The 12,247-nt window shown below is 38.0% G+C and overlaps 1 protein-coding gene across 2 annotated transcripts in view; it reads right to left on the bottom strand.

Annotated features, from left to right (window-relative positions):
• Window positions 1-12,247, bottom strand: part of Fzd3 (frizzled class receptor 3) — a 73,262-nt gene that overhangs the window by 57,606 nt on the left and 3,409 nt on the right. For both annotated transcript variants that reach the window (XM_052732918.1, XM_052732919.1), the window contains exon 2: window positions 6,393-6,902. In XM_052732918.1, coding sequence (XP_052588878.1) covers window positions 6,393-6,581 — 189 coding nt within the window. In that variant the 5' untranslated portion in view covers window positions 6,582-6,902. The remainder of the gene's footprint in view (window positions 1-6,392; window positions 6,903-12,247) is intronic.

Below are 12,247 nucleotides of genomic sequence, written 5' to 3'. Positions count from 1 at the left end.
GATGCTGTATGAGTCCATGTCTATACAACATTAGTGTGCACACTAATCCATAAGGACAGAGCACATCTGCAATGGCTGGAAGCATGAGCATACGGGGCACCACAAAGGGCTGTAAGGCTTCTGATGGGGCAGAAATGTTCTACTCTTTGATAATGACGATAGTGTCATAGGAGCTGTCAAAACTCATCAAAGGGAACACTTTAAATCAGTGTAGTTTGTTAGACATGGTACAACTCAATAAAGCTGTTCTAAAAACGAAGTATTAGTACTTTTAAAATAAGCAAATCACCTTGATCTTAACCTTAACATTTTTAACTTCAGCAAAATAAAAATTAAATGATGTGGCCTGGACACTTAGGTTGAGAACACATATATAATAACATAAGGAACAGTACTCACAATCTATGAAATAGAGAAAGGTACTTGGCTGACTGAATTCTAAATGATTCTTCTTGAATGTTTCTCTAAGCAGTGATGTTTTTATTCCCTAAATCAAGACTAGAGTGTAGGAAGTTTACAAACTGGAAAGTAACTTTCTAAAACTAGATTTCTGATTTCTACAACAAAGGTGCACTACATGGAACCTTACATTCTTTGTTTAAATTCAAATCAACCAAGCCTTTGTGCTCCCATTCTTTCTTCTCTCAAATTTCCATTCGTTACCATAGCAACCTGCTAACTGACAAGCCTTCAAGCATAGCAACAGTCCAAGCTTAGCAAGGGTGTGAAAAGGGGACAGTGTCAAAGGCCAAAATCTGACTCAGGAGAATCAGAATTCCAATCTTTGTCCCTGTACAAAGGGCCTGGTAACCATAGAAACTGGGCCATACTGGGTTTGGGAATAGCATGACTAAATTCACTAAATGTGAACCAACGTGGAACAGCCTTGAAAATTCAAAATCACTATTCATAGCTACTTTAGAACCAACTAGAATAAGAAGTTATTCCAAACAACTTATAAAAATAATTTTATGTAAGTAGAACCATAAAAGAATAATAATAAAAAAAAATAAAAAAAAAATAAAAAAAAGCAAAGCAAAGCAAAACTCAAAGGCCAAGCTCCCTTTTTGGACAATAGTTCCTGATGATGCAAGGCCCAAAACTCTTGAGATTTATTTTTTTGTCTTGAAAAAATAAACCAAACCAAAAAACCTCTAGGTTTTTAAAAACACCTTTAATTCAGTAACAACTTTTTCCTTTTCAAACCTTAATTTTAAAAAATGTACCATGGTAGTCTACACACTGCTAATAGCTTGGGAAATTGAATAATCTGTTTTGAAATACACCATTATCATAGGAATCCATTTACTTTCTAAAGTCAAAGTGGAGTTCCTAAAACAGTACATAGGGTTTACTCTTCTTTAGTGAGTAAATTTTTAATATTTCCACTATAGTGGAGAGTTCTGGATTACGACATATTTAAAAAACAATACTTCACAAGTCAAATTCTACTCCATTTAATAATCTGATTTAAAGCAAAAATTTTAAGGGAGTCCTTTAATGCAATTTATCATAAGTAAATCAATTCAAAATGTCTAAAACCCATTATTTTTGTTCCTAAAAACAGAAATGACTGAAAATAATTCTCTACTACCTGCATGTATAGTTGTTTTAATTTAAAAGCTTCTTAATTCTGTTTGGCTTACCCTAGTCATAAAACTGGTTTCTAAAGCTATACCTATCAGGGCTGGGGATATAGGTCAATGTAATAATAAAATAGATCATTTCACTACATTGTTTAGAGAAAAAAATCTTATAAACACTAACCTAAACAAAAGATAATAAGGAAAGTAAATATGGCGGACAATGAATGTATTCTAGAGATTAAAAACATGAACTCAGTTAGGCAGTGGTGGCACATGCCTTTAATCCCAGCACTCGGGAGGCAGCAGTAGGTAGATCTCTGTGATTTCGAGACAAGCCTGGTCTATAGAGAGTTCCCAGGGCTACACAGAGAAGCCCTGTCTCAGAAAACAAATAAACAAACAAAAAACAAGAATAAAAACCATGAACTCAAAAAGAAATTTTATTTTCTAAAATGCCTATCCATAAATGTGGATCAGTATTGTTACATTGGGGTACATTCAAAATTTCAAAAGCTGTTACTTTCGTTCCTAAAAATTAGAAAAAACTGCAAATAATTCTCCACTACCTGTATATAGAGTGGTGGTGGTGGTGTTTTTGAAACCAGAACATTTATGACCGATTGAAATCTTCAAGATGAACTGGGTACTTCCCTCATGGAATCCATGTCTGAATCTTCGACAGACAATTTTAGGTGCCTATCCACCCAGTCCTGGTAGTGTTTCGGAGCTTAGCCTTGGCACCCTAGTTACACTTTCTCTATCGCTTAGCAGTGTAGCCACATTTGTCACAGGTTGACTTCTGAAGGTGGAAGGCCTTGGAACCACAGCAGGGGCACAATATGTGTATCTTATTGGGACACTTTCCAAAGGATGATATTCCTTTTGTCATCTTCTTTCGCCAACACCAAAGACACCGGAAGAGAAAGCACTTCTTTTGTTTTTGTTTTTAATATAGAAGAAGGTTCTTATATTTCTCTGTCCTAATTAGGGCTACTATTGCTGTGATGAAACACCATGACCAAAGCAACTTGGGGAGGAAAGAGTTTATTTGGCTTACACTTCCATATCATTGTTCATCATTGGAGGAAGTCAGGACAGGAACCTAAACAGGGTAGGAACCTGGAGCAGGAGCAGATGCAGAGGCCAGGGAGGGGTGCTGCTTCCTGGCTTGTTCCTCATGGCTTGCTCAGCCTGATTTCTTATAGAACCCAGGACCACAGCCCGGAGGTGGCCCCACCCACAATGGGCTGGGCCCTCCCCCATCAATCACTAATTAAGAAAATACTCTATAGGCTTATGTACAGCCTGATGTTAAGGAGGCATTTTTTTAATTGAGGTTTCTTCTTCTCAGATACTATGGCTTGTGTCAAGTGGGCTTAAAACTAGCCTGCACAGCATCATACATGTTTTAGCTAAGCCACACACCCTCCTGCACCTTTTTTTTAACTTGACAATAGATCAAGAACAACAGAATTTGAACAAGCAAAGGTATACTTAAGCAGAAGCAACACAAGATTCTAGAGAAAGGAAAGCTATGTTGCTTCATTCTTTTGCTAATTACATTATTTATAAAATGCAAACACATGATGCTGAACACTTCAAAATCACTTTGAACAACCAAAAAGAAATAGAAAAAGAAGTATCACACTAGTGTTCACAGGCAGGTGGTAGCTTTGGAACTGGGATCAGCATTCACTATCCCACCAAACTACTTTCAATCCCAGGAGACTGTCAGTGGCATCTCTGTCCTGCTATGACAACCGTGCAGTAAGCAACTTCCACAGGGTTTTGTCAAATCTCTGAAGTCTTCTCTTAGAAACTACTTCCCACTTATGGACTCTTCCTAGGCTGTCAGAAATTCCAAACTCACTTACAATAAACTATATAGATTATGTGGGCATATCTGAGAAGAAGGCAGAGAAAGTCTGCCATGTTATCATTTTGAATGTCCCATGACCACACGAAGAATGATATAAGCTCATCTGGGGCCAAGTCCATCACCTTCCTAGTATCTCTTCTCTAGACAATTTAGAAACAGAATCTGGAATAGAATTAAAATCTGTACACCATGCATTGTGCTACTTACAAATTTTTCATTTAATCCTAACAAGTCCAACTGAGTTTTTTCATTATTGTTGCCTTAAATAAGAAAACAAGATGTAGGAATGTTAGACAATTTGTCCAAGGTCCTACACCTACTACATGACAGAGTCAAAAGTGGAACCTAAGTATGAGCATCTTTTTTTTTTTTTTTTTGAGTCAGGGTTTCTCTGTGTAGCTTTGGCACCTTTCCTGGAACTCACTCTGTGGCCCAGGCTGGCCCCAAACTCACAGAGATCTGCCTGGCTCTGCCTCCCAGTGCTGGGATTAAAGGAATGCGCCACCACCACCCGGCAAGTATAGGGATTTTTATGACTTGTTTCTTGCTTCCAAAGAAGTTATGACTTTACAGTGATACTAGATATTGGGGTATTTCTAATTCAATCTTCAGCATACAGCAAAAACTACTACAACTATCATGTCAGGACCCAACTTACTGCCAGCAGACAATACCTCCTTTCATATATCCTAGTCTGATAGTCTAGGCCAAATCTTCTCTTTATTAGTTAGACCTTGTATAGTCACAGGAAAAGCAGAAAATGTTTTGTTCAATTTCTATAGCATCACCAAATAATTCAGAAAATTATAACATGCCCAACATACTTTGAAATCTATGAATCTATGAATCTTTCTAGAAATTTCACCAGATTGAAGCAATGAGTATGTTTTGCTATAAAACGAAGAACTCCAAATGCAGGCTCTGAAAGCATTGTCAAACTGATTAAAATATAAGACACTGTCTAAATTATATTACATGACCATGTTAATGTAAGAATATGGATATCAAGGGTGTAATGATGTATGACTTTAATCCCAGAATTCAGAAGGCAGAGGCAGATGGAGCTCTACTGAGCTCCAGGCCAGCCTGATCTACATAGTGAATTCCAGGCCAGCCAGGACTACATAGTGAAACATTGTCTTAAATAAATGAGTAGCAAAAACCATCACTTAGAGAGTATTTACTATGTACTAAGTACTATATAGGCATATTTTAATTCTGTACTATGAAAGACTGTGTAATTATTATTAGCTTTATTTTATTGTGTTTTTTGAAGCAGGGTCATATATAGCTCAGGCTGGCCTCCACCTCATCCTGTAAAACAGAACTGTCATGAATTCCTAATCCTCCTGCCTCTACCTTCCAAGTGCTGGGATGATGGACTTATACCACCACCACACCTGGCTGTTGGTGTTACTAAAATCAAAGGAACTAGGGTGGCAAAGTTCACACAAGTTGCCACAGTGACACTGCTAGAATTCAAACACCCTGGGCTGTCCAGCTCCAAAGCCCATATCCTCAGCTGACTGTTTACTGCTTCCCCATTTCTATCTAGTAAATATATCTTTGTCCTCAAATCTAAGACCATTACAGACACATTTAAACCTAGGAACAACCATATCCATTAACTCGACATAGTTTTTGAAGCAAATATATTAAGAAGTACCTGAAGAATTATCATAACAAAAATTCAAGCAAGGCAACAAACTTTCATAAAAATTTTGAACCACCAAGAACAGAATTCACATAACAAAACATTTTTCATTGCTTGAAAGGTACTCCTAAATTGATGTGAGCATGACATTACCAGGAAATCATCTTGAATATTAAAAAATAAATAAATAGGCCGGGCGGTGGTGGCGCACGCCTTTAATCCCAGCACTCGGGAGGCAGAGCCAGGCGGATCTCTGTGAGTTCGAGGCCAGCCTGGACTACCAAGTAAGTTCCAGGAAAGGCACAAAGCTACACAGAGAAACCCTGTCTCGAAAAACCAAAAAATAAATAAATAAATAAATAAATAAATAAATAAATAAATAAATAAATAAACCTAAAGAAGAATTCAGTCTTAAAAAAAAAATCACATTATATTCCATACTCAGCTAATGTGGTGGTTTGAAAAGGTATGGCCCCTAAAGACTCATGTGTTTGAATGCTTGGCCTATAGAGTGACACTATTAGGAGGTGTGGCCTTGGTGGAGGAGGTGTGTCATTGTGGGGGCAGGCTTTAAGGTCTCATATGCTCAAGCTATGTCCAGCATGGAACACAGTTCCCTTCCTGTTGCCTGCGGATCAAGATGTAGAACTCTCAGCTCCTTCTCCAGCACCATGTCTGCCTGTATGCTGCCATGCTTCTCACCATGATAATGAAACTGTAAGCCAGCCCCAATTAAATGCTTTCCTTTATAAGAGTTGCCATGGTGGTGCACGCCTTTAATCCCAGCACTTGGGAGGGAGAGTCAGCCTGGTCTACGGAGGAGATCCAGGACAGGCACCAAAACTACACGGAGAAACCCTGTCTCGAAAAACCAAAAAGGAGTTGCCGTGGTCATGGTGATCCTTCACAGCAATAGAACCCTAACTAAGACAGCTATTGAACTATATGTAATATTATTATACTATGCTACCTATATAAAGTTATCTATTAGTTAAATAAGAAAGTTGTAATCTCTGAAGAGGTATCATCACATGTTTCAGTGTTTCAAATTTCTTTGTAAAAATATATCTAAAAATAAATGCAAGAGTAGAATTTCTCCAAATACAAATTCTTTAGTCTATTATAGTATGAGCCAAACTACATAAATTTCCAAATGTGTAAGTTATAGTTAAAAACAGCAATATTTTCCTCTTGTTTACATCAAACACATTAGGTGTGTATCAGGGCACTGTAGGTTATTTTCTGGAATGTCAAATGGTAGCTCAAGTCTTACCTCCATGGCTAAAGCTGCTGTCTGTTGGTCATAATGGTTCAGAAGATTAGGCATGAAGGTAGTATTATAAGGCAAATCTTGGCACATCCTCAAGGTAATAGGTTCACAAGAAAACAAACTGTGCCCACCTATGTGCCCCACAAACACAGTCAAGAGCCAAAGATAAAAGACAATCCAACTCATAGCCATTCTTCCTGGATCTGAATGAGACTCGGATGATCAGATTTACTCAAGATGTGCCTGCAGGTCTCAGCTTGAAAGCACCCCTTCTGTATCTGTTAGGTTCTTCAAACAGTTAAAAACTCCTTGTACTGTTAGAGGTTTGTTAACCTGGTCTCACAAAAGGCATTTGTTTTTGGTTTCACAATATTGGAAAATGACATCATCTTGTATCTTCTTTTCATTTTATTACATAGGGCACATCTGGCCAGCATATCAAGTTGATCAACCACATTCCCAAATCACAGATTCCATCTTAGGAGGAGAGTGATTTCTTCCTTGTTGAAATATCTGAAAAGTATTGAAAATGGGAAAGTTAATCACTTCTCAAAATGTTGAAGACTTGACATTAAAATATGATGAGCCATCATACAGATCTAATAGAGAAAATACAGGGATAGTCACAAAGTAATAGTTTTTCTATCTTATCATATGATATATTCACTAAAAATAGTTCTCAAATAACATTTAAAGGCTAATTTTTTTTTTTTTTTTTTTTTTTTTTTTGGTTTTTCAAGACAGGGTTTCTCTGTGTAGCTTTGCGCCTTTCCTGGAACTCACTTGGTAGCCCAGGCTGGCCTCCAACTCACAGAGATCCGCCTGGCTCTGCCTCCCGAGTGCTGGGATTAAAGGCGTGCGCCACCACCACCCGGCTAAAGGCTAATTTTATATCCTAAGTTGCATATCTAACACATGGTGGAGAATTCCGTCACAAGATGTAATTGATCCATTCTGAATACTTTTTCCTTTGCTCCAAACTGTTTAAATGATATTTGTTGTAAACTGGATTATGGAATTTCAAATTTATTATATGTGTTTTGGTCATTAGCAGTACACTTTTATATTAACTGACTTGGTAGAAAGTAGCTGTGAAAGGTCTTGGACGAGATCAGACCTCTTACTAATTCAACATTGTAAAAACACTGTCACTTAACCATATTTTTTTTTTCTGAAAATGATTTGAACCTCACTTCTCAAATGGGAATCTATGAGTAAATTATGAGATAATATATGAAAAAAAGTATCATCAAACATTAGGTGTTTGTGGCATTCAATTGCAGCTGACAAGGCTACCTCTATCAACTAACACTGAACTAAAAACAGATGGTTCTCCAAGTATCACCAGCCAGTTTTGCCAATGTTACATTATTTTAGATAGCACAAAAATTTAAGGCCACATATATTGCCCTGGAATCTCAAACACATGACCAATAAATGATCACCACACAGCCTGGCTGTGTAGACAAGCCAGAGTAGGGCTAGGACTTCCACTGAGCTACATAACTCCTCTGAAGAGAGACAGACTTCCTAAGGACCACTGTCTGGACTATCTCCTAAGGATTACCTGTAGTTACAAGTGTCCTATAAGTCAGGTCTTGAGGAATGCTATGCTAAAACAGAACAGTTAAAAGAAAAAGCATGCTTATATATAATAAACTACATAAAATTAATTTAATAAATGAATATAAAGAATAATAGGGCTAAAGAGATGGCTCACAGCTTAAGAGCACTTGTTGCTCTTGCAGAAGACTCAGGTTTGGTTCCCAGCATCCACATGGTGGGTCACAACTATCCATAACCCAGTTCCATGGGATCCAGTGCCCTCTTCTGAAGGCACCAGGCATGCACATGGAGGCATGAAGGCACACAGACATACATGTAGGCAATCACTCATACACATAAAATAAAAAATATTTTTAAAAAGAGTAATAGAAAATATTTCAAAGGACAAAATAAATACAAAAGGCCAATAAACACATGGCATGATGTTTAGCTTCACTTTAAAAATGCAAATGAAAAAGACAAACATAATACATTTGCCAATCAGATGTACAATAATAACAATGATAGAACAAAGTATGGCATGGATTACAGGGAAGATTATTTTCAGCATTTTGAAATACTTTGGATAAGAATGTAAACTAGTTGATACTTTAAAAAAAAAAAAAAAAAAGGCTACTTATGGGACCAAAGAGATGGCCCAGTGATTAAAACCACATGCTGTTCTTTCAGAGGACCTCAGTTCAATTCCCAGCACCTGCAGGTAGCTCACAACCATTTGTAACTCCAGTTCCAGGGGATTCAACACCCTCTTCTGGCTTCTGCAGAGTCTGCAGGCACATGGTACACATAGGTACACACAGGCAAACCACCCATACACATAAAATACAAGTAATTTTAATGGCTCTTTATACCAAAAGCCCTCAAATGCACACATAATTTGGTCCAGCATACATCCATTCATAATTTATTCCAGAAGTATACAAGTGCATATGGTATACAACTGAAATATTAGCATAGGTAATTTATAACAATTAAAAAAAAAAAAACCAAACCTGAAAACCTAAAAAATTACCAAGAGGGGTTTTGCTAAATAATGTGGTATAAACACATAATGGAATATTATACAGACACTGAAAACAATGAATATGACTTAGAGCACACTACAGTGGTCATGTATACTTAGCATGCACAAAGCCCTGTGCTCAATCCCCAACACTGTTCCTCCTCCCAAAAGATGAGCATGGATTGCATTTACCAGCATAATAGCATAACAATGATAAGCACAACAATTTTGACTGTAGGTGAAGTGCTTGTGTTGCAAGCATGCAGATCTAGTTCAAATTTCCAGAACCCACATAAAGCACACATGATAGCACATATCTGTAATCCCAGCATACCTACAGGGAGATGGGAGGCATATAGAGGAGAATCCCTGGAAGCCTGAGGGCCAGCAAGCCTGGCATATACAGCAGAAAGCAAAAGACTGTCTTAAACAAGATGGAAGGCAGAAACTGGCATCCAAAGTTGTCCTGACTGCCACATATGCACCACTACATGAGTGCTCTTACATTTACACATCTAAACACACACAAAAACAAACAAACAAAACAAAACAAAAATCTTTTTTTGAGGTAAGGTCTCACTATGTAACCCTAACTATCCTTGAACTCACAGAAATTCACCAGCCTGTGCTTCCCAAGGACTGGGATTAAAGGCCTGTAGTACCACATACAACCTAACACAAAGATGTTTTTAAATCAGTAAAGAGAACAGTATGCATATATAACTCACTTCTGTCAGAAAAGCATACGTGCAAAAAACAAAAAAACAAACCTCCACAAATATTTCAGCTAGATGTGATGGTGCACACCTATAATCCCAAAACTCATGGAGAACAATCTGGGCTATATGGTCAAGACCATCATAAAGGGGAGGGGCATATTTAAAAATAAGTGCTCTAGGGAATTTTACAAAAGACCCGATCTTACACTATTTTGTATAAAAGGCAAGTAACTCCTCAAATCTGTCCATGTGTGCTGACTGGCAGACAAGAACAAATGCTACGTGAACAGTTTACTGGCTGGTAATTAAAGCAACAAGCCAAGGGATAGGCTGCTTGCTGGTAGTAGGAAAAGCAAAGAAGTGGTAATTTAGGAAGATTCAAATGGATTTTTCAGGTCAGCCAGATAGCTCATCAGGTAAAAGCACTTACCACTGGGCCTGGTTGACAGAGTTCAATCCCAAGAATCCATATGACAGAACTAACTCCAAAAAGTTATCCTCTGATCTCCACATGCATGTTATGGCACATGAGTGTGCATACACCACCAAACAAAACTTGATTTTTTTTTAAACTTGATTTTTTTTTAACACTAATTCAGGTTACCTGTTAGCTCAATTAAATGTTGTGTGTACTTTAAAGCACCTTGTACACACGCCACATCACTCTTGAACAATGAATTACCTATACATGTGGGCATGTACACGGACATGTACATCAGGGCTAGAGGTCAATCTCCAGTGTCTTTCTCAGAATCGCCCACACTGTTTTGCTGAGACAACCAGGTCTCTCACCAAGGGCTTTCTGATTCAGCTAGGCTGTCTGGAGAGCCAGTCTCAAGGATCCACCTGTCTCTGGAGCTGGGATTACATGCATGCACCTTATACAGGGAATCTCTTTTATGTAGGTGTCACGGATCAGGCCTCATACATGGCAAGCACTTTACCCACTGAGCCATCTCCATAGCCTCTGAAATATCTGTTTCTACTGAGAATCACGAAATGTGCTACTGTTCTCAAGGTGGGCTTATCCATGAAAAAGTTCTAAGCTGAAGTTTCAGACCTGCAGGAAACAGGTGATTCTGGACTTAAAAGGAGCTTGACAAAATACAGTAATCTATTAAATAAAGGGTAACAGTTGTTTGAAGCATTACTTTATTTATTTTTTTTTTTTTGCAGGAATCTGTAGGATTGCAACAGAATAAAGGGGCCTACTGAGCTAACAGAAGGAGTAGCAGTTTTGGGCACCAGGGCAAAAATGAATGCTATGACAGTTCATGCACTATCTGTGAGGAAAGAGGCACTTTCACCTCTCCACAAAACAATACAAAATATTTGGAAAATTGATTCCAAGTGCTTGGTAACATTCTAGACTAGGGCTAAGGACACAGCTTGGTAAATGCTTTCCTACCAAGTGAGAAGCCCTGGTTTGAGTTCCTGTACTAAGTGGGACATAAGAAATATTTGAAATTTATACATTTCCAGTTTTATGAATGTACCTCATTGGGAATTTGATATTTTCCAATTATTGTCAGTTTTTATGATAAAAAGTACTTAAAATAAATTTAGCTGAGCGCATCACCTGAAGGACAAGAAGAAAAAGATGACTGAAATGTTGAAAGACAGTCTTCCCAGGTTGCCTACAAAGCCAGGTCCAAAGAACTCAGGTGGAAAATGCTGGCTGATCCCAGAAGCAGCCATGAGAAAAGTGTACCACAAGGTCTTGTCAAGAAAGTACAGCAACAAAAGACTGTTCAGAAATACTTTTCCATCACTTTCTCCAAAGAGAGGGCCCCTCCTCTCATTCTTAGTTTACATTAATTTACATTTATATTTAAATACAGGCAGTTCAGAAATATCATCTGTAAGTTGTAAATGGAAGACACACTGGCTTGAACGTGGAAAGGTAGGATACTCTCATCTTTCAGACACGGTTTTCAAGAACACATCACAAAGATTAGCAATGGGTTCCTCTAAGTCTCTCTGAAGGAGAGCATTGTCTTATTAGAAAAATATTCCTACGACCCATTCCAGTGTCGCTTCCCTTCTTCTAAAGCCCGCTCACTGTCCCTTCATTTCCATTTCTTATTGGGGATTATGTGTGTGTATGTGCTCACATGTGTGCCTGCATGTGCCAGGTGTCTCCCTCAACTGCTTTCTGTTCTTTCTTTCTCTCTCTCTTTTTTTTTTTTTTTTTTTTTTTTTTTTGAGACAGGTTCTCTTACTGAACCTAAGCTCACCAACTGGCTAGATTATACGACCTACAAGCAAGGGCTTCATGTTTCCACTCTGGTCAACAATGGGTGACAAGCACCATCGCCACACATAGCTTTTTACCTGGGTGTGGAGAACCAAATCCAGGCTCTCATGCACACACAGTAAACACATTATCAATGAAGCACCTCCTCAGCCCTCCATATCATACAGTTACAAAAAAAAAAATTCATCCTCACCAAACTGCCTCTTAGCTATTGCAAAAAAAGTTTATATGTCATACTTAGTTCTACTAATCTCAGAGTTATTTTTTTCTGGCCATCTGACTATATCAATCTAATTTTAACCCAGGGCAAGGG

The sequence above is a fragment of the Peromyscus californicus genome, unplaced genomic scaffold (genome assembly GCF_007827085.1).
Source record: "Peromyscus californicus insignis strain IS unplaced genomic scaffold, ASM782708v3 Scaffold_12__1_contigs__length_115047231, whole genome shotgun sequence".
In the NCBI taxonomy this organism is placed as follows: Eukaryota; Metazoa; Chordata; class Mammalia; order Rodentia; family Cricetidae; genus Peromyscus; species Peromyscus californicus.
Note: the sequence above shows the minus strand (reverse complement) of the source record. Positions and strands in the feature narration are given on the sequence as shown.